General features: G+C 42.2%; 2 protein-coding genes and 1 long non-coding RNA gene across 3 annotated transcripts in view; 1 reads left to right on the top strand and 2 right to left on the bottom strand.

Annotated features, from left to right (window-relative positions):
* Window positions 1-994: 994 nt before the first annotated feature.
* Taco1 (translational activator of cytochrome c oxidase I) lies at window positions 995-10,719 on the bottom strand. Its single transcript, XM_027946303.2, has 5 exons — window positions 10,278-10,719; window positions 8,458-8,564; window positions 6,836-6,963; window positions 5,974-6,151; window positions 995-5,688 (listed from the first exon to the last, which is right to left on the bottom strand). The coding sequence occupies exons 1-5, from the start codon at window positions 10,546-10,548 to the stop codon at window positions 5,488-5,490; spliced, it is 885 nt and encodes a 294-aa protein (XP_027802104.1). The 5' UTR covers window positions 10,549-10,719; the 3' UTR covers window positions 995-5,487.
* Window positions 10,720-10,766: 47 nt separating this feature from the next.
* LOC114101334 (uncharacterized) lies at window positions 10,767-15,997 on the top strand. Its single transcript, XR_003584276.2, has 3 exons — window positions 10,767-10,841; window positions 10,979-11,038; window positions 15,775-15,997. It is a non-coding gene; the product is annotated as an uncharacterized lncRNA (long non-coding RNA).
* Window positions 15,998-17,621: 1,624 nt separating this feature from the next.
* Window positions 17,622-24,226, bottom strand: part of Dcaf7 (DDB1 and CUL4 associated factor 7) — a 29,852-nt gene continuing 23,247 nt past the window's right edge. Inside the window, exons 7-8 of the mRNA XM_027946223.2 lie at window positions 22,399-22,634; window positions 17,622-17,694 (exon numbers count right to left, since the gene is read on the bottom strand). Coding sequence (XP_027802024.1) covers window positions 22,462-22,634 — 173 coding nt within the window. The 3' untranslated portion in view covers window positions 17,622-17,694; window positions 22,399-22,461. The remainder of the gene's footprint in view (window positions 17,695-22,398; window positions 22,635-24,226) is intronic.

The raw sequence follows: 24,226 nt of genomic DNA, 5'->3' as shown, positions 1-24,226 counted from the left end.
GTAATGAACTGCAACACAACTATTGAGTCTTCAGCTGGATAAAGCCTTCTGATTTCCCTTCTACCTTTCTTTCCCCTGCCTTTTTAGTGGGCTTCATTTCCACTGTTGATCCCTCAACCAACCATCTCAAACATTCCCTTGCTGCAATTATCATATGTGCTGAGAATTCCAGAATCCAAACTTCCTCTCTAGCTCTGGCAGGTCCTTCTGAGTTTGAGATATATATCACTCCTTGGACTTCACACAGGCACCTAAATTCAATTCTACAGATCCAAACTGAACTCATCATTTTCCTCCCTTGTTCCAGTTTCCACCTTCTGTTCCCCAAGTAATACCTGAGTTATCAATGAGCTCTTGCTCCCCATTTCCCTTCCCTCACCACCAATCTTGACCATGTCTTCAATCTGTCTACTTGGATTACTTAGTGTAACAGTCTCTCAATGTGTATTTTGCACCCCACCCCTCATTTTTTCAGGAAAAAAAAACTTAGCCTAAACTTCCTTAGCTTCCCTCTAGGAAGCCTTCCCAAACACATAACTCCAAGTCTGGGTTAAGGCCCTCTGACGTGCTCTCAGAGCATCCAGTACTTCTTCATCCACACACTTGTCCCACCTTGATGTAATTGCCTTTAACAAAGGAAGCATACTGTCAGGCGTTGTTAGGGTAGGGATCTAGCTCAGTGGTAGAATACTTACCTAGCATGCACAAGGCACTGCGCTTTTCTTTTCTTTTTTTGGTAGCAGGGATTGAACTCAGGCACTCAACCACTGAGCCACATCCCCAGCCCTATTTTGTATTTTATTTAGAGATAGGGTCTCACTGAGTTGCTTAGCACCTTGCCATTGCTGAGTTAGTGATCCTCGTGCCTTGTCTGTCCTCCCAAGTCACAGGGATTACAGACATGTGCCACCATACTCAGCCAAGACACTCTGTTTGATTCCCACTACTGAAAGAGAGAAAGGGGGAGAGAGAGAGAGGCTTTCATTCAAATTAGTAAGTATGCCTACTATCTTTTATTTCATAGAACATTAAAAAAATGTGTTAAATGAATATCAAATGGGGATATCAGTAATTGAATGTAATTTCCACAAATATACCCAGCACTGTTTTTTTATTTTGAGAGAAGAGTATCACTAAGTTGCTGAGGTTGATCTCAAACTTGTGAGCCTCCTGCCTCAGCCTCTCAAGTTGCTGGGATTATAGGTGTGCATCATCAAGCCCAGCATCTATCACCTGATCTGATGAACATTCTTTTAATTTGGAGGTAAAGTAGAATATATTTGGATTACCATTTCAACTGGTTAGTTTGTCTGTGTCATCAAGGTAACATACACTTCATAGCAGATTTTTACAACTATTGACATTTACTTCTAAATAAAAATTGCTTTTTCATTTTGAAATTCCACTTCTATAAACTCATCACAAAATATATTTTACAAGTGAGCAAAGATTAAGAACATTCATTACAATATCTTTTGTAAGTAGACAATAAGAGACTGGTTCAATAAATTATGGCACATTAACACCAAAGAGTATGAGGTAACTACTAACAAGAATGAAGAGACTTTTTCATACTAATATTAAAAGCTACCCAGAATATCTTGTGAAGTGGAAAACAAACAGGTTATAAAGTGTATAGGGTGATCACAATTCAGTTTTAGAAAGTGTTCATTCATATTTAATGGGGAAAAGGCCAACATTTATTAAAAACTTAACTATTGCCAGGCACCATTTTAAGTGCTTGACAAATAGTATAGGTACTGTTATTATTCCCATTTTACATATGAATTATCAGATGCAAAGAAGCTAAATTCTTGTCCAAGGCCATTAGTGACCGGCAGAGCTAATTTCCTGGAAGACTGGCTCCAAAGAATAGAATAACATAGATTGCTAATGCTGGTTGTATCTTAGCAGGTAGGTTTAGATGGGACCTTTGTTCTTGTATATTTCTGTAAGGCTTAACTTAAAAAAAAAAAACAACCAATAAATTTCAGCTGGGTGCAGTGGTGCACTTCTGTAATCCTGGCAGCTGGGGAGGCTGAGTCAGGAGGATTGCAAGTTCAAAGCCAGCCTCAGCAACTTAGCAAGATCCTGTCTCAAAAAAAGGCAGGTGTGTGTGTGTGGGGGGGGGGGGGGGGTGCTGGGGATGTGGCTCAGTGGTTAAACACCCCTGGGTTCAATCTTTGGTAACAAAACAAAATAATGTTACCTTTTTGGTATAGACAAAAAAAAAAAAAAAAGGAAAAAATGCTTTTCTGTTCACTGGCTAGGCATGGTAGAAGAAAGTGATTTAGTCAAGACTAGTGTGTAATCTATTATAGCACTTGCATATGCTAGACCTATTGACATTTTAATTTTTTCTCCTCAATATCTCCAGAGGAGTCTGCAGGAATTCAATTAAAAGTCTGGGAGTCAGGGGATCCTAGGGTTTTGAGATTTATTGACTGCTTTGCTCTAAGTTACAGAGGGAAAAAAGTAACTCAACCAAGGGGTTGAATTTCCACAGTTGGTTAGAGGCAGAGTCCTCTTTGATTCAGTCAGGGCCTCTGGCAGAGGGAAGGCAGCTCCACACAATAGCACTTATTAAAACAATAAAGGCAGTGGAAAGAGCCTGTCACAAATGCTTCCATTCCACCAAAAGGACACTTGAATGTAAGTCTAATGTGGCTTCAAGTCCTTGAATGACTTTGTGTTGCTAAGAAAATGACCAATAATAAGGTAAAGCAAGTCAGTTACAGACCCCATTCTTCTGATTTTCTAAAATATTTTTTTAGTTGTAGATGGACACAATCAATACCTATATTTATTTTTATGTGAACCCAGCGCCTCACACGAGCTAGGCAAGTGCTCTACACTGAGCTACAATCCTAACCCCCCATTCCTCTGATTTTAAGGTCTATCTGGCTCCTGCATACCCAGATGTGGTCTCCCTGGTTAGAAAATAATTTGTATAGGTTTTGTTTTTTAAGTATGTCCCCTAGTTAAAAGATAATTAAAAAAAAAAAAAAACAGTAATAAATGATTATGTAAAGATCTTCTGACAAAAATATTCTTTGAAAAATAATTTTTAATGGCAGCATAATACCTCATCATATCGATATGACAATTTTTATTTAAATAGCTCAAGATCTCTTTACCAGATCTAGAAACAGCAGAACAGGTTCAAAAAAGGGTTCCTTCATTTCCTCTTGTACATTAACTGCAAGAGACTGCGGGATACCGCCAGGGGTCAGTGCAGAGCCATCTTCAACAGAAGCTATTACCATGCAATTCTGCAAGTAGCCTTGATGTAAGAAAACTGGTTATGCAACAATCCATATTAATAAATTCTATCTACTAGGCTAGAGGAAGCCAATTCACATTATTATATTATTACGTAAGAGTAGGCTCCCTTATACATATTTCTCAGATTAAAAATGATCAGTCTTCCGAATTAATTTATATTTAACATTTCCAAAAATAGAGATACTTTATAAACAATGTCTATTAATATAAGATGTGGTGTTAGAACCTGTTCTCACCTGCTTCGTGTGAGATCAACTGTGCATAATATACTTGGCTTATTTGATACAATTGTTGGGTATGAAGCAGCATATAAACTTAAAATTATACTATATTTTAATTATATGTTAATCAGCTGTTTGGATGAGTTATCTCCTACAAAATAAAGAATTCCAGGTAATAGTTTGACTATGAATAACGAGATACAAGGACATATAGTTTGACATCATCTTGGATTATTCAGTCAGTTTTCTTCCCCACAGCCATTGCTCTCCGGTTGTCAAGGTCATTGTAAAATTAGTCATCTATTGTTCCTAAAAGCTAAAGTTATCATTTATAGTCAATTTGGTTTTGGTTATTTTCCATCCTTATTTACCTGAGGCTCCTTCAGGAAAATTACTATGAGCTCAGAAATAGCTTAAACAACTTACAAGGAGGTGGATAACAGGGATCCAAAAGGCACTCCAGGCCCAAAATGCTTGACAGGCATATGTGGTTGGCCTTCCTGGCCCCTCTGAACCCAGAAGTTACTACTAGGAACAAAAGGTACCCAGGCTTCTGATTCAGTCTTTCACTCTTCCTTCTGTCTCCATGACCTCTTCGGTTCTTAGGGCCCCATCATTTCACATATGGGATGGAAAGGAGCTGGGGCTGGGTGTCCTAGGTACCTGCAGCACTCAAACTCAGCTTGATGATGGCTTTCTGCAGAGCATCCCAATCTTCTGACAGGTCTACTCTGACCCATCTTAGGACATACAATGGTCAGGAAAAAGAGGTCCTAGGGAGTCCCTTATCACTGACACCTAATTTTCTACTGGGCTAGAACCTTAAGCTCTCTGGTGACAGAAGGGCACAGAGGCCACATCAAATGAAGATACATGCATAGCACACCCCACTATTGTGGGCAGCTCCTATAGAGAGTAGTCCTGTATTTTCTCTCTGAGGTCACAGGGTGCCAGCTGAACAGTCTGTGCTCTAGATAAGGAGAGTTCTTGTACACTGTAGATGTTTGAGAAACAGTAGTTACATGAATGAATATCAATGTTAAGCCATAAGACCAGTATTAGACCACAGAGTGCCTGGATACAACCATATTTCTATGGCCAGTCAAAAAAATAAGCAACAAGCTGGGTATAATGGGGTATGCCTGTAATCCCAGATACTCAGGAGGCTGAGGCAGAAGATTCACAAGTTCAAGGTCAAACTGGGCAACTTAGTGAGACCCTGTTTCAAAGTAAAAAGTAAAAGGATTTGGGGGTATAGCTTAGTGGTAAAGCATCCCTGGGTGAAGTCCCCAGTACTACAAAACAACAACAACAAAAATCTGGAATTGAAGGACGGAACTAAGCATGGGGTACTGAAATAGTTAGTCTAGAAGTCCAATACCCAAATGAATGCAGAAAAGCTCAAGAGCCATACAACAGCAATGCAGCAACCAAGATCAACCACTGTCATTATTTAAGAATAGGTTCCAGCTGGGCATGGTTGTACACATCTGTTATCCCAGTGATTCAGGAGGCTGAGGCAAGAGGATCCCAAGTTCAAGGCCAGCCTGAGCAGCAAGACCCTGACTTAAAAAATAAAAAGGGGCTAGGGACAGAGCTTAGTGGTACAGCACCCTTGATTCAATCCCTAATACCATAAACACACACACATAGACGTACTCACACACAAAGAGTAGTTTTCAATATATAGGGCCTTGAGGAGTTTACAATTCCCACAAGGGCCAACTACCTGAGATCACAGTCAGACCAGCTGGCTGATCCCACCCTGCATCCAGGAGGGCTTTGAAATACCAGCAGTGCCAACAAAGCAGTCCCAGGAAAGTGTGATTCCCCTGACCTCAAAGCCACAAGAAATGGCCTTTGACCTCCTAACCTGTTAGGCTTCCCACCTTCTTCAGTCTCAAAGATTGCTGAAGATGCCTGTGCTACAGAATGAGCTGTCCCTTGCCTAAGAAGGAGCCCACAAGCACATATGTCCTGGTCATTCAATGTTGTCATAGACATGAATCACATCCTCATAGTTGCCAAGAGCCTGGATGAGATGAGCAGCCTGCTCCAGGTCGGGGTCAGCCAGTCGCACTGTTGAGGTGGGGATGAACTCCAGTGTACAGGACACAGAGCATAAGCCCAGAGAGTCCAGCTTGTTCCTCACTTGATGCAGTGAAGAGGCATCACAAATAAACTAAGGGATAAAAGAAAGTCAGAAGGTATTAAAACAAAGCCAGATAGAACTTTGCAAAGTCTCAAGTGGAACTGCTGTACTGTAATATATCATTGGGTTAAATTCACAGTTTTCAATATTCTGACTCTTTCTCATCATCCTCAGTAGAGTAGGCCCCTTATCCAGTATTCATTTAATTAATGTTTGTACAATATGTGAACTCTTTTCCTCACCTGTACCCTGGGGCACAGGAAGAAACCAAGAGAGGCATGTTAAGCCCACCAAAGATAGAGGCTTCAAACTCACTTTAAAAAGGTTCTTTTCTTCTTCATCTTCAGCCTCCTTGACATCTTCAGCTCCGGCTTCAATTGCCAGCTCCAGGGCACGCTCTAGGTTCACAGCTTTCTTCTCTCTGTCTTCCACTCCAACCACAACCACCCCCTTTTTGTCAAAAGAATGACGAGCTCCTTCTGTCATTATTCCCCTGAGAAGAAAGGAAATGGGCCAGAGTGCATGGATGCCTTTAGACATTCAGCCTCCACAAAGCACAGACTCTAACACCACCTCTTCCTCACTGGGCCTATAGAGCAAACATGGACATGGAGCAGCTCCCTCCCTGAAGAAGACGCAGCTGCTGCTGGGTAAGGAATAGTCCAAGAACATCCCCACCCTCTATTTTCTGCCCTGATTGGAGTCTGGAGGATACAAAGACTTTGCTAATTATTTCCTGGAGTCCTAAAGACTCCAGTCCTGGTAAAGCATTTTAAGACCTGACCATTATATAGCTACAGATGGGATAATGGGACAAAGATCCTGTCTACACAGATGAACATGTCTTTTGGATCCTTCCTAGAACAGAATATATTAAGATCAAATCAATTATGCCAGGCTGGGGTTGTGGCTCAGTGATAGAGCGCTTTCCTAACACATGTGAGGCTCTGGGTTCGATCCTCAGCACCACATATAAATGAATAAAATAAAGGTACTGTGTCCACCTACAACTAAAAAAATATTTTAAAAAATTCAATTATGCCAGTGGATTCTAATAAGGAGAAGGTATGCTTATAATTTGAAATACCACAAGAAGTCAACAGTATTTATCTTGCATAGATTAGAACCAGAAGGCTCTGTTCCCTCCCACATTCCTCTCCCCTAGACACACACCTACCCATTCTTGTTCAGGATATGTCGAATGTCTGACTGGCACTTGGAGCCACTGTTAGATAATGCCTCAATGAGCAGAGAAGAGCCACCAGGGCCTCGACCCTCATACAGCAAATAAATGCCCTTAGTTTTCTGCAATAAACAACACAAACACATTTTCCTGTTTCCCAATTCCCTCCTACATGCCAAGTCCAAACCACGGGCACCACAATGTTGGCTTCATAAGATGGGCCTCTAGGCTGGAGCCTGTATTCTCAAGTCTTTATTTCTGTCCCCACCTTCTCAGAGGAGGCCCTAGGGACCAACTTTTGAGGTAACAGAAAATATCACCCCTTCTCAGAAGGGAGTCTGTTTTGGTTCCCTGGTCCCTTGAATAATCAGCCATCTCTGAATTCTGCTTCCTCCCCTCCCCAGCCAAATCCCACATCTGTCCTCCCAAGTCACCCCCACCAGGATTCATCCTCCTACATCCTATTTCACATGAAACCCACCTGTTAAGTCTCAATGCTCCTACCCCTGGATTGCTGAGTACTGCTGCATAAAAATCACACAACAGGGCCTTGTCCTAAGAGCTGGTGAAAATAGCATGGACTCAAAATTCAAACACTCCAGAATGCCAATAACCAATTTCATGTGGACTCCCCACACCTCTTACTTATCCCTGTCTATGCATCCAATCTTTACTACTCTTTTCAATTACCCTGCCCTGCACCTTTCTGGAACTTTCAACTGATGACTTCTCTTACACTTTCACAAAGGAAATACAGGGCCCCTGGGTGGAAGAAAATTGTATCTCTGCTTCTGTCTACATAAAGGCAATATGCATAATGTTAGAGCATAGTTCCTGGAGTCTGATTCAAGTCTGTCATTTTCTGTTTGAGCTAAGTCCAGTCACCTAAACATTCTTTTTTTTTTTTTTTAATTGGTTGTTCAAAACATTACAAAGCTCTTGACATATCATATTTCACACATTTGATTCAAGTGGGTTATAAACTCCCATTTTTACCCCGTATACAGATTGCAGAATCACATCGGTTACACATCCACGTTTTTATATATTGCCATACTAGTCAGTCACCTAAACATTCTGTGCCTCAATTTCCACTTAGGATCATTTTGAGGATTCACTGAGATAATGCATATAGAGTTTTTAGCAAAGTATTTGGCCTGGCATAAGCACCCAATAAATACTAGCTATTAAGATGATTACTAACTCCTTCACATCATTCTTCCTTGTCCCAGAGGAAAAGGTACCCCTCACAGGAGTTCAACATCCCTGCTCCTCCCACCATCACTATCGCTGTCACCCTTTCCCCTTCTACTGGCTTTTCTTCTACAGGGCATAAACATTTGAAAAAGAAAAATAACCCTTCTTCAAACTAATATCAGGGCTTTCCCCACACTGTGCCCATTCTTTCTATCCCATCCCATCACAGCTTGGTTGGGAAGTTCTGGGTTGTGTGGTTCTGAACACCATCTACTCATCCTGCTCCTGACTGTGCTCCTCCAAACCCCAGAGGCACTTGGGTTGAGAGTGTCTGATAACTTAAGGAGTGTTTGGTAGCCTTCCAAACAGACCCTGTGGGAACTGTGTTCAATAACAAGAACATTAAACTGAAGACACACCTCCATTTTTAGCGCTGCCTCAATTGTTGATTTGGGCATATGCTTGCTGCGACACACCTCTAGGATATTAGCTAGGTGGCTGTTGCTCTCAGGGTCAGGGCCTCCCTCTGAAATAAAGAAAAAAAGTGTCAGCAAAAATATCTCATTACAGCATGGGAGAAAAAAGGGATTTACAGCCCTACTTCCAGCCAAAACAGTGGCAAGTTACCATTTCATTCATTAAAACAATGTATCCATGCTGAGCACAGTGGACAGGCCTGTAATCCCAGCCTCTGAGGTTGCTGAGTTAGGAGGATCAGGAGTTCAAAGCCAGCCTGGGCAACAGTAAGGCACTAAGCAACTCAGGGAGACACTGACTCTAAATAAAATACAAAGTAGGGCTGGGGATGTGGCTCAGTGGTCAAGTTCCTGAGTTCAATCCCCAGTACCAAAAACAAACAAACAAAAAACAATGTATCCAGTATCTGCATGGAATATAGGAAGTATTTTGGAAAAGAAATTTCTAATTCTCTGCATCTTTGGGAGTGGTTATCCATTCTAGGTTTTGGCAAACTCTACTTTTCATTAGATAAAATGGTGAGAGACACTGATGATAACAATATCTCCTAGACTTATTAATACTCCTTGCTCTTACTCTATTACTTTGGGCATAATTACTGAAATGTTCACATGACATTGTAAGTATGCTGTCTCTGAGACTAGGGGCTGTATCTCATAATCTTTGTATGATCAGTGCCTGTCAGGAAATAAACTTTCCATACTGTTAGTTGAACTTAATATCAAGAATTCTTAGCTGGATATGCCAACTCATGTCTGAAATCCCAGTTACTCAGGAGGCTGAGGCAGGAGAATTCCAAATTCGAGGCAAATCTGTGCACTTTAGTCAGATCCTGTCTCAAAGTAAAAATTTTAAAAGGGCTGGGGATGTAGCTCAATGGTAGAGTTCTTGGCTAGCATGTGCAAGGATGTGGGTGATCTCTCAGTACTGAAAAAAAAAAAAAAATCCAAGAGTGAATGGCTCTTGGTGTTAGCCCTTCAGTAAAATACATACATACATGCATACAGAATTCAGAAGAAAAGGAATCAAAAAGAAATACCAGGCAGGAGTTCTAGAGGCAAATTAACATTAAATGAATGCTTATTATGTTCAGTAAACTACTGAAAAGCAGGCCAAATCCATTTTACAGAAAAGGAAACTAAAACCCAACAAAGTTAAGCCACTTGTGCAAGGTCTTGGATTAGTAGAATCCAAGTCTTCCTGACTTCAAAGTTCCTGCTTTTTACAGGATTTTTTTTCTCTACTCCTATGGATGTCTGACACTAAAAAGAATACAGACTTTTTAGGGTAGCTACAAAACTGGGAAAAGATATGGCTGCAAGCCTACCTTCTAAGAAAATATGTCTCAAGAAACCCTAATGAGGCAAACTGGGGCTTAGGCAAGCAATAGCCTCTGCCACAACCTACATGCTACAAGAAGCAACTGCAGAGGGCTTGGGTTTGAGACATATATCTGACCTGAGGATTTGTTTCTATGGAGCTCCTAGCTACAGACTTGGATGAAGTCACTTTTACTTCTTATCTTTCTTTCTAGGGCAGCTCCCTTTTTAACAAGAAAAATTGTTTGGAAGAGTGAATGAGGGACATCCAATGTAGATAGGTTCTGAAGGTTAATGAGGTGGGCAACAGTGGTAATTGGGGGGATGAAAAGAAAATGAAGGTCTCGGGATCAGGGTGCACCCTAGCGCAACCCCCAGGAGGCAAGCGAGACAATAGGGTCGGAGAGGGCAGCGGCGGCCAGAAGGGGCTATCAGGTTCTCACCTTTAACCGCCAGGCGGATGCTCAGACAGAGTTTGGAGAAGATGCGACTCCTTTCTGTATCCTTGGGACCCTTAATGTGCCGGACTTTGGACCATTTGTTGTGCCCGGCGAGGGCCGCCGCGGTAAGGTGCAGCTTCTTGCCCGCAACAGGGCCGTAGCCCGGAGGCTCTGGGTGGGAGGCGAACCGAGAAGCCGCAGGGAACCCGGGGCCTCGCGCCCGCAAGCATCGGGCAGCTGTTTTGCTCACGTTGGCGGCAGCCCAAAACGCCATCGGCTCCCACTCTTGGCTGCAACTTCCAACAGCAGCGGCTAAGATGAGCCCGTCCTGTCGGCTGCCGGAACGAGTAGGTTTGGACGCTGAGCTTGCTTCCGCCGGTCACGCCTGTCTGTAGCAGTCTAACGAGGAATGACCCCCGCACTGTCCTCCCGGCAGCCAGATGTGGGGACCCTTGATGGAGTAGTGCACTTCCTCTCACAAGTCCGTTTCAAAAACAGGTCCCCATCGCCCGCAAAGTCCGTTCCGTGGCTGCACTGGCCTTGGCTCCTGTTTTGTGGTTCCAAAGAGTGAGTCTGAGGCGTGACCTAGTGTTCAGTCCCTCCGGGTTGCTTGGGGGAGCACCGAACTTTATGTCCCACAGTGATTTAATAGGGATACATCTGGTTTATGAAACTGATTTTGCTTCCATATTCCTTCCTAACAGAATAATAGGTCGTCTGCTGCTGTTGCGAAGAAATATGTCGTTTAACTGCCTCGTTTTAAGGTAAGAAAGCCGCCCTCAGAGAAGTTGAGTTATCTAGACCTTTACTCTCTGACTCATTTACATTTACTCTCTGGCTATAAACAAGGATACCAACTTTACCAATGTAGAAGAGTTCAAAACACAACACAAGCCCTTTGAGCTTTAAAGCAATAAATTCTAATATAAATGACAGCAGTGATCATAGTGATTAAGCTCCTAAACACAAGAGGTTCATTAGGGCACATTCAGATGAGCCACAGGCTTTTGGGGAGAGGAGCCTTTTGTAGTCAAACTCCCTGCTTTAATTTCTGCCCTGTGGGGTTAGACAGGCTAAGTTCAAACTTTGGCTGTTTCATTTACTAGTGCAACCTGGGTCAAATTCCTTTACTTTTCACTTCCTTAGATATAAAATCTAAGATTGAGGTAGGATAGAAGAAATTTTTAAAAAATAGGTAGAAAGGAGACATAAAGATAAAAGAAATTCTGCATAATGTTTCAGGCCAGTCACTTCCTAAGCCAGTGTCTCCTAGGCCAGTCACCCACGAATTCCTGTGAAATCTGTAATTCTACCTTTGCACTGTTAATCAACACCCCCCCCAATAAATATGTTAAATAAAGAGAGATGTAATATTTTGAGAAACCTATAATTTAAGGGACTTTCCAGTGCTATTGATCAGACAATCAAGAACACATCGCCTAAGGATCCTGAGATTGCCCAGACCACCATAAACTGTTGAGATCACTAGACCGATATCTTTCTCATACCTACCCCTCAGCAAGTTTCTTTTACAAGAAGAGCCAGAGCCTGGCACAGTGGCACAATTGGTAATTCTAGTGACTTGAGAGGCTGAGGCAGGAGGATTGCAGGTTTGAGGACAGCCTCAGTAACTTAGGCCCTAAGCAACTTTGTGAGACTCTGACTCAAAAACAAAATATATAGGGCTGGGGATGTAGCTCAGTGGTAAAGCACCCCTAGATTCAATCCCCAGTACCTAAATAAAGAGCCAGAATTTCCAAACCACATCTCTCATTCTCAAGATGGCCTGTATTCTCACTTGAATGTGTATTCCTTGCTTTACCCCCAAAAGCATCTATCTTGAGATTGTCAGCATTCTCCCTGAACACATACATATCTACCTTCCTAAATAACAGGAAAGTAGACCTCTGTTTATGCCTTTGACTGATACACACTTGAAATTCTTTTCCATCATTTAAGGAAAAGATCTTGCTAGTACGGAGTCAAATCCCCCCTTCCCTTTGGGATCTCCTAGGATCCTTCTCCAGAGACACCTATTCTCCAGTGTCAGGATAATGGGATAATAGATGTAAAGCACACAGACATAGATTTATTATTATTATTTATTATTATATTTTATTTGTTATGTATTATTATTTTATTTGTATATTTTTATTATATTTTGTTAATATTTATTATTTTATTTTATTACATAAGGACCTCCCTAATCCAGCTACTCATTTTGCAGTCTCATGTCCTGATGCTGCACTCCAGTGTGAGGAAAGAGTTCACTGTGTCCTTCCTCAGCTCCCACCACCTGACCCTTTCACTGGAATTACAGTGGTACATCACTATGCTCAGCTCTGAGTACAAAATCTTATCACCTCTTTGCTTCTCTGTTTAAAATGCCTTCGTTGTCTCATTGGTGAAATCTTTATCATCTCCCAATTTGGCTATCACCTTCTCAGTGATCCTTCTTATGGAACTTCTTCAAAATTTTAGCTGTAATTTTTTTCTTGTGGTGCTAGAGACTAAACCTAGGTCCTTGTAGCATGCTAGGCAAGTGCTCTGCCACAGAGCTACATCCTTAGCCCTTTAACTGTAATTAATAGTTCACTTAGGAATGTGTGTGTATGTGTATATATGTGTGTGTGTGTGTGTGTGTGGTGCTAGAAGTGCCAGGATCTTGAGCATGCTAGGCAAGCACTCTATCATTGAGCTAAACCCCAGTCTTTTTAAAATTTTGAGACAGGGTCTTGCTAAGTTGCCTAGGCTGGCCTAAAACTTGTGATCCTTCTGTCTCAGCCTCCTGAGTAGTTGCAGTTACAGGTGTGCACCAATGTGCTCAGCAAATTTAATTTTTTTAAAAATCCAGACTTCTTAGTGATGAACGCAGGCAGGCATCCTCTTCCTTGCGATTAGCAACACCATATTGCTCTTAATACTTCTCCCAATTCCTTTTAAGCACAGACCTATGTCTTTTTTTTAAAAAAAAAAAAAAAAAGCTTTGTCCTTAGAACAATTTTATTTAATTTTTGGTGGTGCTAGGGATTGAACCCAGGGTCTTGTGCATGCTAAGCAAGCACTCCACCAATTGAGCTGTATCCCCAGCCCCCAGACCTATGTCTTTGCTGGGCTCTATTACACTTCACTTTACCTGGTTAGTTTTCATTCTTCCTTCAGGATGTAGCTCAGGTTGTCAGGCTTGATGGTGCATGCCTGTAATCTCAGTGACACAGGATGGTGAGGCAGGAGGATCACATGTTTGAGGCCAGCCTCAGCAACTTAGCAAGGCCCTAAGCAATTTAGTGAAACCTAGTGGTAAAGCATCCCTGATTCAATCCACCGCCCCCACCCCCCGCAAAAAAAACAAAAACAAAAGATTCAGCTCAAGCATTATTTCCTATCTTAAGATCAATATCTACAAACTCTCAGGTTGGGCTGATTGGGCTGAGGTGCCCTACTCTGCCCTCATATAACCCTTCATGCATGTTTGTATTTTGGTACTTACCTTTTTTATATCAAAATGCATATGTCTCTCCATTATGATACTATTCCTGTGCCCCATAGTAGGTTTTGAAAAGAAAATGACTTTATTAATACATCCCACATGTAATACAGGCCATCAACTTAAAAGTAAACAATGATTTTTGGTATATTTACAGAGTTGTGTAGCCATCACCATAATCAATCTTACATTTTCATCATTCTCAAAAGAAACACTATATCCATTAGCAGTCACTACCATTTCTTCCCAATTTTCAATGCCTGAGGCAATAGCTTCTGTCTCTGTAGATTTGCCTCTGTTGGACGTTTCATACAAATGAGATCATACACTATGTGATCCTTTGTGATTCACTACTTTTTTGCATAGCATGTTTTCAGGGTTCAGTTATGTTGTAGCACATCAGTATTTCATTCCTTTTTATTGTCAAATAATATTCCATTATATGAACATACCACATTTTATTTATCTACGTTTCCACGTTCTATTATGAATAATGATGCTATGAATATGTGAATATGTGTAAACTTGGGAACTTCACTTCTCTTGGGAATATATCTATGAGTGGAATTTCTGGGTCAAGTTGCAATTAGAATTGTTTGACCTTTTTGAGGGACAGCCAGACTATTTTGCAGAGTGGTTGCATTACTTTATATTCCCACCAGCAAGGTATGAGGGTTCAGTTTCTCACACCCTCACTAAATTTATCTTTTTGTAATTGTTACCATCCGAGGGGTGTGATGTGTTCTCATTGATTTGATTATACTTCCCTGTTGAGTAATAATGTTGAACATCTTTTCATGTGCTCACTAGCTATTCATGTTACTTTTTATAATTAAATGTAGTTATGATGTTACCTTAGTAGCAAAATGCAAATTAATAGAATTTATATTCACAAATAAGTGCAGAAATCAAACAAGGTTTCGACTGTTCTTGTATCATCACCAGCCCTCCAGGGTCAAACCTATCATCCAACAGTCAAGCTGATGCTCACTGCAGTAGGGGAGAATACACACCAGAGGAATGGTGGGAGGATGGTATCTTGTCAAGTAAAGGATATGACAGTTACTATAGGATTATGGGGAAGGTGGAGATTTAGCCAAATTTAAGTGAAACAGTTTGATAGGCTCAAAGGAACACAGAGTATGCAAAAATCTGCTGACATCTGCTTGGACTGCAGAGGGCCCAAGGCATCAGTCTTCTCAGCAGATATAAAGTTAAGATAAATTTAAAGTTGTGTTCACAAACCTCTGCCTGGAAGCCCTATACCTGGTTTGGAAATCAAGGCTATGCTCCTTTCTGTCAAAGTGACAGCTCCTCCAAGCAAGACAGTCAGGATTCAAACAGCAAACTATGATTTTAGAGAACAGTTTCTTGGCAAATTTTTTTAAAGAGTAGTCACTCAGAAGAAAAATGTGTGTTTTTGACACTTTAAGCTTCAGCGTGTGATTTGGAAAGAAATATAATTTGCTTCGACTCTGTAGCTGTTTTTATGTGTATTTTATTTTTTTGACAGGGCTTGGGATCACTCACAAGGTGTAGGCACACACTAGTTCTACCACAGAGCTACATACCCAGATTTTTTTGCTTTTTCAGTCTGAGCTATTTACTTCCTCAAGACCAATTCACAAATGACTGAACTATCTCCAGAGGCTTGATTGTCAGGATCATTGAAATCACTTAAAAATGAACCTTGGAAGGGCTGGGGCTGTGGTGGCTCAGTGGTAGAGCACTTGTCTAGCACATGTGAGGCAGTGGGTTCGATCCTTAGCACCACATAAAAATAAATAAAATAAAGATATTGTGTCCATCTACAACTTAAAATATATTTTTTAAAAAAACTTAAAAAAAATAAAAAGGTAAAAGACTGGTAGAAGGTATCATTCTATTAGGTTCAAACATGTATTGTCCAGTTCAAACAGCTCTCAACAAATGACGCTGTTATTCCAGGTAGTGCACCCTATGATATATTGTAAAGACATTACTATTTACTGGTCACTTTATTTCCTCTTCCAGGGCCCACAGAAGACTTGATTTCTTGACTTTCCTTATGTTGGAACCATGTGACTGAGTTTGGTAGACATGGGCAGGAGTAAGCCACTTCCAGGCCTACCTGAAAAATATTACTTCCCCTTTCCAAAGTGACTGGGAGGCCAGATGTTCCAGATGAAGGTGGAGAAGGGCTGATCTATTGCCAAAGGACTTTGTGTAAGCAAAAAATAAACTTTGGTTGTGCTCAGTCACTGAGATTTGGGAGTTTGTTGCACAGCCTCACCTTACCTAGCCAATTGAGACTGCAGTCAAGTGTCACTCTCCCGGTTTTATCCTTAAAAACAAGGGAGCAGAATCACATATTTCCTATAAAACATGCATTGTAAGATCATAGCACAGTTCCAACAGAGCCAGTGGGTGCTTGGGAATTTTAAGTTCTCGAGTACACACTTGTCTTCAAGAACCTGTTACCTCAATTCTATGTTGTCTTGCAATGGCAGGCACTTGCTGAATACAGGCTCACTAAACTAACCAGTTTGCCTTGCTTCTCTAAAAATGGACTAATAGGAGCAAATAGCTAAAATAAATGGGGGGTTGCATTTCATCCGGGCTGCACAGCATTGGAATAGCAGTGGGATAGGAACCTTTTCCCCATCCTACCATGTTGGATCATAGGTTTGAGAAACTGGCATGGCTTTGGAACTCTTGAGTCAGTTGTAAGAGCCTGGTGTCCAGATATGAGATTTAGAAGTTATCATCTCTTTGTTTTTCAAAGTCAATAGATTACTGAATTTTGAATATTCCTTCACTGTGCCCTGTCCTTCTCATCTCTGCTGCTCCTGCCTTAGTTCAGGCTTTTGTTTTCTCTCACCTTGACTAATACAGCATGACACAACTCCCCATCTCACCACCCTTTCAGAGGCTTCATTGCCTATCTTTCTAAAATGCCTTTTTTTTTTTTTGTACCAGGAACTCAATCATGACCCTCTTTCCTCATCCTGGAGTGCTTAACCACTGAGCCACATCCCCAGCCCTTTGCTCAGCTCAGTTCTCTTCCCAGTCCTTTTTGTTTTATTTTGAGAAAGGGTCTCACTAAGTTGCTGAGGCTGGCTTTGAACTTGTGATCCTCCTGCCTCAGCCTTCCTAACTGCTGGGATTACAGATGTGCACCACCATACCTAGCCTAAAATGCAATTCTGTTCATAATTTCATTTTATGTTAAATTTTCCAAAGTCTCATACATGAGTATTAGGTATAAGGTCTAACATTTTTGCAAAGCACAAAACTCTCCCTGATTTGGCTTCTGCTTACCTCTCCAGCTACATTTCCCACAATTTCACATGCACAATTCATCAATATGTAGTTCTTTCTTGCCTCTACATATGGGTGTTCTCTCTGCCTTAAGTAACATTCCCTATTTCCAAAGAACTCCTACTCAAATTCCTAGTCAGGACTGTGGCTCCGTGGCAGACTGCCAGTCCCCAGTGCTGAAAACTAAACAATATAAAACCCGAGTCAGGCTGCCCTCATCTTGCAATTTTCTCTGTCTCCCACCCAGGCAGAGGCTTCCTCAGGGCTACCAGTGTGCCTGAACACATCCCTGTTATTGTAGTAACATTACAAACTATTTGTAATTTGTCTCCCTTTGTAGAGTGTAAGCAGTCTGAAGGACACAATCCTTGGCATACAGTAGGTGCTCTGTGTTTGGTTAACCAAATAACAAGCAAGTGACCAAAACAGAGTAAGAGGTGATGAGCTGGACTGTCAGATAAGTGTAATAGGCTGAGGTGGGGTTTAATCCTCCAGCCAGTGTCTCTGAAACATTACCAAAAGGGCAAACTGGGACGAACTGAATTCACCACAAGAAGAAATTCAATCTATACATGTTCAAGTTTTATTACAAAGTATGATGGGCAGAAAATACGGTACTTCTTATACAGGAGGCTGAAACAGAATGAAAGGGTGAAAATTAGGTTTAATATACTTAGGAAACAAGAACTAAAGTCATAGAAACACTCCACTTTCAAGTGCCTTTGAAGTGGCCTTCAGTGGAGATCCTCAGTGTGGTTTCACAGCACAGTGTTATAATTTTATTACAAGCCCTGTGTACAATCAGTCCTGTGAAAATAATATTCATAAAAGAAAAACAGTTACAGTACAGTTCTGTAAGGGGCAGCTTCCTCTCCACCTGACAAGGGGATGCCACAAAACCTACAGGATAGAGGGAAATTTTAGATATATAACAAGAAAATAAGTTCAGACATACTAGGCTAATGGGCACAGAAAGACTGGTTAGATAACATTTTAGGGAACAAGAAATCTCCATTTTCTACATCGAGGCTTATACAATCATGCTACAAATTCACACTTGGTGGGGAACGAGGCAAAATCACTGTCAGAGGGGTCATAAAATACACAGGAACCAAAGCAAGTGATTTATACTGGACTAAAGCAATTCAAAGCTTCAGCTCAACATTCTTCATAACACACTGTATACTACAATCAACCCAAGATGAGAACCTTTCTTTTAAATAGTAGATGTGACCATAAGTTCATCTTCACTGGTTTGTCCCAAATGTGGGTGCTTGTATGTTTTCCAGCTGTCACACAAACTGTCACCATCTTCCTTCTGGAGTCCAAACTTTCTTTAGCTTATTTGTTTCTGGTGTGACATACCAGTCCAAGCCTCTTTCAGAAGGCACCTGCATGTTTCCATTTTTAAAAACTGACAACCAGATAAAGCAGTCCAAAAGGACCTGGCCCATCCCATGTAGCCACATATTTGACTTTGACCATTAGCAGCAATGACAACAGTGGGAGGATAGGGTGAGGTGGGTGAGGTGGGCAAGGTGCAACATAAGACACTCTCAGCAGTGGCACAGCCAGCACAAAGAAGATGACTCTCAGAAAGCCTGGCCCAGGTTCACCTTGCTTTGCTCAGCTCAGTTCTCTTCCCAGAAAACTCAACCTAAGCATCAATCATGACCCTCTTTTCTCATCCTGGAGTGCAGACAGTAAAAGGAAAAGGCTCTACTTCAATTCTCTGTGTTTGGGTCAGTTCTCTACCCCAAGGCAGACAGACCAGAGATGTCACATTCTTAAAATGGGGAAGTGAAGGGCAATCTAGAAGCCCTCCCACATTTGGTAAACCCTGCAGTTCTTGTATGTCCTTAGAGCCTAGGAATCTAGAGTCCAGGCTGCAGCAGGGAGAAGGTTCTATAGAAGAAAGGTAAGGGGTAGAAAAAAGAAAACAAAAAGGAGGAGGGAAATATGACTGCTTATCACCTCTGTGCAATACAATCAAGAAGAACCATGGTCTGGAATGGTCACAGGACATGCAATGCTTGTGGATTCTTATCACCCACCAGACATTGCCTATGGCTGCCTGCTGCAGGGAGGGGGCCCCTCTGACCTGAGCCGTCATCCTGTCTCATAGCTACCCAGCACCACTGATTAGTCCAGGAAGGCAGACTTCAAGTTCAATACTGCTCAGGGGCGAGTTTAACAAGTGTGGGTAGAGCTCTTAGTTGTTTCAGGCTGAGGGCAGCCTCATTCCACAGCCACAAAACACTCTCTGAATCCCTACTTCAGATCTAAAATGCCCTCTAACATTGCCTCCTTTCATCCACAGAAACAACCACTTTTTCCCATGTCCAAAATTTCCTCCTAAAATTTCTACTATTGTAAACACATTGTAGGACTCTGAATTTTGTTGTTGTTGTTGTTCTTCCTGAATCTTAGCCAATTTTCTGAGCTGAACCTGATTCTACATGGAATTCTCACCAGTCATCAAATATCATTTCTCTTCAAGTCCTAACCTTGCAGGCTCATTCCTCCCTGGAAGGAGAGGACTTCAACTTCCTGAGTCCATCATTCAAGCCACTGAATGCCTTGGACTCACCAGCTTAGCTCTCTGATTGTTAAGAGACCTGAGGTCTAACTGACTCAGCATTCCACCCTTCCTGGGAAGCAGAGACACCTGAAGCTCAGCCTGCCAAGATAAGTCAAAGGGCCATCACAGCTACCAGAGCTCAGAGATGCCTCTGTGGCCTCCCTAGTGAAGTCCCAGCAGCATCTCAAGAAGAGCAGATCAGGAGCCCCCTTGTTGACTGTCATTTTGAGAACCAAAACCAATTAAAGAGATCTGCTTTAGAAACTAAAACTTCAAGACTTTCTACATCCTCACACTACAGAAATCCCCACCTCAGCCATAAGGCCATGTTCCTGATGGGAGGGTGAGAGACCCGGATCTTTAAAATACCAGTAACCTGGCAACTGCGTGTATATGTGTTTGCTAAGAGAAGCAAGAGTGAAGTCTCAATTTTGTTCCAAGTGGGGCACAGAAGAGGAGGACTGCACTTCAGGGCCTACAGCAAAATGACAGGTCTGGAAGTCCATAGGGCAAGGAGGGAAAAAAACATCAGAAGTAGGTGGTTTCCTGGGTAAATAGCTACGTCATCAAAACCTATTTTAATAACTATTGCTAATTATATTTTCTGAATTACTATTTTTGAGTTCCAGTTAATAAATCTCCTTGCCACTCAGACCAGGTTTAAGTCCACAGTGGAAGCTGGGCATGGTGGCGTGTGCCTGTAGTCCTAGCCACTTGGGAGGCTAAGTTTGAGACCAGCTTGGGCAACATAGCAAAACCCTGTCTCAAAAAAAAAAAAAAAAAAAGAACTCAATAGAGATAGGCCATCCCCAGCAAGACCAGCCCTTGCTACCACTTTGCAGATTCTCTCCACAGAAAGAAACTGGGGGCCTCCTAGAGCAATAGCCATCAGCTGGACTTGCTACCTTTAGAGAAGACCCCATAACCACTAGCAAACACAATTAAAAGCAGAGAAGGAGGGTCAACCAAGAATTGCTCATTCTACATCTTCAAATGATACAGTGCAAAGCTGGTGGTAAATGCAGAAAAGTCAACCTCAAGTAGATGGCCAAACAGATCCCCAAATCAGAATGATAAAATAAGAAGGTCAAAGCTGAAATACCCCAACTAGAAAAGGCTCTCCTATGGGACAAGCCCCTGTGTGGTAAAGCAAGCTATGACTTTTGGCATACTACTCCATCAGCGGTGGAAAAGAAAGACAACCATAAGAGTTTAAGGGCTCAGAAGAATGAAGTTAACTTTTATTTTTTGGTGAGATCCCAAGAGGACAAAACCACTGGCCTCTAGACCTGCTACTCTCCTAATCTCAGACAAGCAACTCAGTCTAAAAAACCTTCAGGCACTTGGTAGAGCCTGACAAGCTAGGTGAACTCTCCTCAGAGCACATTACAAACTGTGGCCACCCTAAGTGCTCATCCAAAGTTGGAATTACACACAAGCCTCTTCTGTGAAACCCATTCATGTAACGGAAACTGACATTTGTGACCTGTAAGTCAACAAAGACAACTCAGACTACAAGTCCAATACTGCTCAGAGGTAAACTGGGTGAAGGTGAGTTTGACAGATAAGGGTAGATCTCTTAGCTAGCTGACCCTGGAGCCTGTGATTCTTTTATGGCTATTTACTTGATGGCCTGGGATCATCACAGCAGATTAGTCCATCCCTTATGAACTGCCTGTATCCCCTACTCTAATGATCTCGCTCAAGGTCAGATGCATGGACTATATCTCTCAGGAAGGTGCTTGTTCAGAGCACTCAATCCAGAGGGGCCAATATCCCATCAGGCACAGGAAGCTCAAGAAACCAATACCCAAGTTCAGCTTAGAGATCATTCCTGCCTCTCATTCATTTCTGAAATGGAGCAGCCCAGGGTTTACGTCTGGAGGGAAAAACAGACTCTGGAACTAGGTATTAAAAACATAATCTCAATTCAGTTTTCCTGAAACAATTCCCCTTTAGCCTGGTCCTTCCAGGTACCTGCCTATCTCAGTTCTAACAAGTGCCCAAAGGTACCTAATAGGGCCTGACACAAGAATTTCAGAGTGTAACAGAGGCCTCCTACATCTGTCCTGGAGCCCACAATGGCCTTGAAAATGGCCAGGTTGAGAAAAGTTTGAGGAGTCGGTGGACTTCAGAGCACCAGGGCAGTTTGAGATTCCTGGTCGGATGTATGCCACTCAAGCAGTGACTCAGGAAGGTAAACTGCTCATGGGATCAAGGACCCAGTACCCATTCCAGGCACTGAGGGAAAAAAGAAAGGTGCAAAAACAGAGGACTATGAAACAAAGGAAGAAACCAGGAAGAATGGAATTCTTTTCATAAAAAAATTAGCCTGATAGATAAAAAATACACAAAGTGAGATTTGTTGAAGACACTGATACCAGGAGAAAAGACAACTCTGAATTTGTTCCCGCTTAAGTGCTAACATGGACATGGATGGGGAAGACATGGACTGCTGCCTTGGGCAGCAAACAGATAGAGACAGCTAGGGCAGATGGATACAACAGAGCCAGTGCTCATTAACACAACAGATGACAAACAAATATACAGAAATGTTTAATTGAGGCAGCAAAGGAGAAGAAGAAAGGAGAGAAAACAGTAAAACTCAGCCCTGGGCTGAGGAGGAGCCACATAGCACTGAGTCCGGCACAGAGAGTGAGGGGTGACTGGCCGGGAACTCCTAGAGCAGCTTTTGGAAACAGTGGGTGCAAAGCAACAATACACATACTGGCCACTGGAAACATGTTTCTTCTTACTTGGGGTGGGGCAGAGACGGGAAACACAGAAGCCCCTGCCTTGTGGGTGAGGTGCCACCAACACTACACTCGGAGTATCTCCAGGCAGTTGTTGTAGCAGATGGCAATCCAGTCGGGCTGAGTGGATGCCCACTGCACATTGTTGATCTCTCCTTCGGCTGTGTAGGCCAGGATAGGGTCCTCGATGGCCCGGGGCATTTGCTGGATGTCCCAGATAAGAGCCTGATGGTCATCCGCTACGGATAAAGAAAGTGAGCAAACAGTGTCACAACTCAGGCAATGGGTAATGAGTCACAGCTGACAAAGCAATGCCTGTGAGGAAGGTTTTGTTTTAAGACCCTTTTTTATACATGAGGAAACAGTTTCAGAAATGTTAAGGCACTTGCCCAAAGTCATACAGCTATGCAGTCAGTGAGTGGCAAGCTCAGGTCTAGCCTTTATTCCAGGTTACATATGTCCTCAGGCCCCATGCACATTGCACCAGGGTTAGGACATTAGATCAGGACTAAATGAGCACCTCTCATTGGGCTCAAGCATCAGAAGAGGGCAAAGGGATAAAAAGGATCCCAAAAGAGGAAGTCATTTTCAGCCACTAAAAAATACCTGAGTGGTTAAAGATCCCGCTCTCATGATTCAATGTAATGTGAATATAAGCCTATGAAAATGACTAGAAGGAAATCTATCAAAATGAGAATGATGGTAACATTAGAAAGACTAGGTTATCTCTACTTTTCTCCATTTCCTAAGTGAACTGTAATGTGGTCACATTACTTTTTATTTGGTACTGGGGGCTGAAACCAGGATGCTTTACCCCTGAGCTACATCCCCAGTCCGTTTTATATTTTGAGACTGAGTCTTGCTAAGTTGCCAAGGCTGGCTTCGTATCTGCAATCCTTCTGCCTCAGCTTCCCAAATTGTGGGATTATAGGCTCATGCCAAGCTGATCACAGGACTTTTACAACCAAAGTAAAAAACTTTCGAGGGAAAAAAAAGCAAGGACCTTCAAAGTCAATATTCTCTGACTCCATCATCCATCCTGATGTGAAAGCCAGTCTTGGATATACAAGGAATCTGAATAAACTGAACCCTGATAGACTAGGCTAACCATAGGCAACACTGGTCTCTTATCAAGTCCATGTAACATGGGCAAAGTATAAGATCCTTTCCTGGGAACAAGAGATCTGAGGCATCGCTTCAAACCCTCAGTCATCCAAAGCCCTGAGATCCTGATCCTTAATGCTCAATAAAGTACTCTTAAGCAACAGCTCTTTCAATGGAAGGGTCTCAAAACAAGTGCAGCATACACACAGCAGGGAGCCAGGTGGAGGCACACTGTTGGAGCAGAAGGTAGGGCATCTGCCAAGCCAGTACTACTCTCTATGAATGAAGAGTGACACTTTTTTCTTCCTTTTCCCTCCCTATCCATACTCCAGGACAAAAAGAGGGAAGTAATGAAGAAGGCAGACCATGACATGGGGTTTAGAAGGTGGCAGCAGGCCTCCAAGTGGTCCTCAATGAGATGTGAAGGCATGAGCAGAGGGCTATAATTGAGAAATGCTTCCTGCTAGTCAAATTAATACTATGATGGCAGAAAACCATCAATCCTCTATGCTTCTTTGACTATATAATGGATAAAATTCATCATAAGGCTAGTAATTATTGAGGAGAAGAAAAAGTATGGTAGAAGGAAGCCTGATGGGCTGGGCATGGTGTAGCACATGCCTGTAACCCCAGTGGCTCAGGAGAGTAAGGTGGAGGATGGCAAGTTTAAAGCACTTAGTGAGTCCCTGTCTCAAAATAAAAAATAAAAAGGGTTGGGGATGTGGCT

Source organism: Marmota flaviventris, chromosome 17, assembly GCF_047511675.1.
Source record: "Marmota flaviventris isolate mMarFla1 chromosome 17, mMarFla1.hap1, whole genome shotgun sequence".
NCBI classification, from domain to species: Eukaryota; Metazoa; Chordata; class Mammalia; order Rodentia; family Sciuridae; genus Marmota; species Marmota flaviventris.
This window is presented reverse-complemented; position numbering and strand designations above follow the sequence as displayed.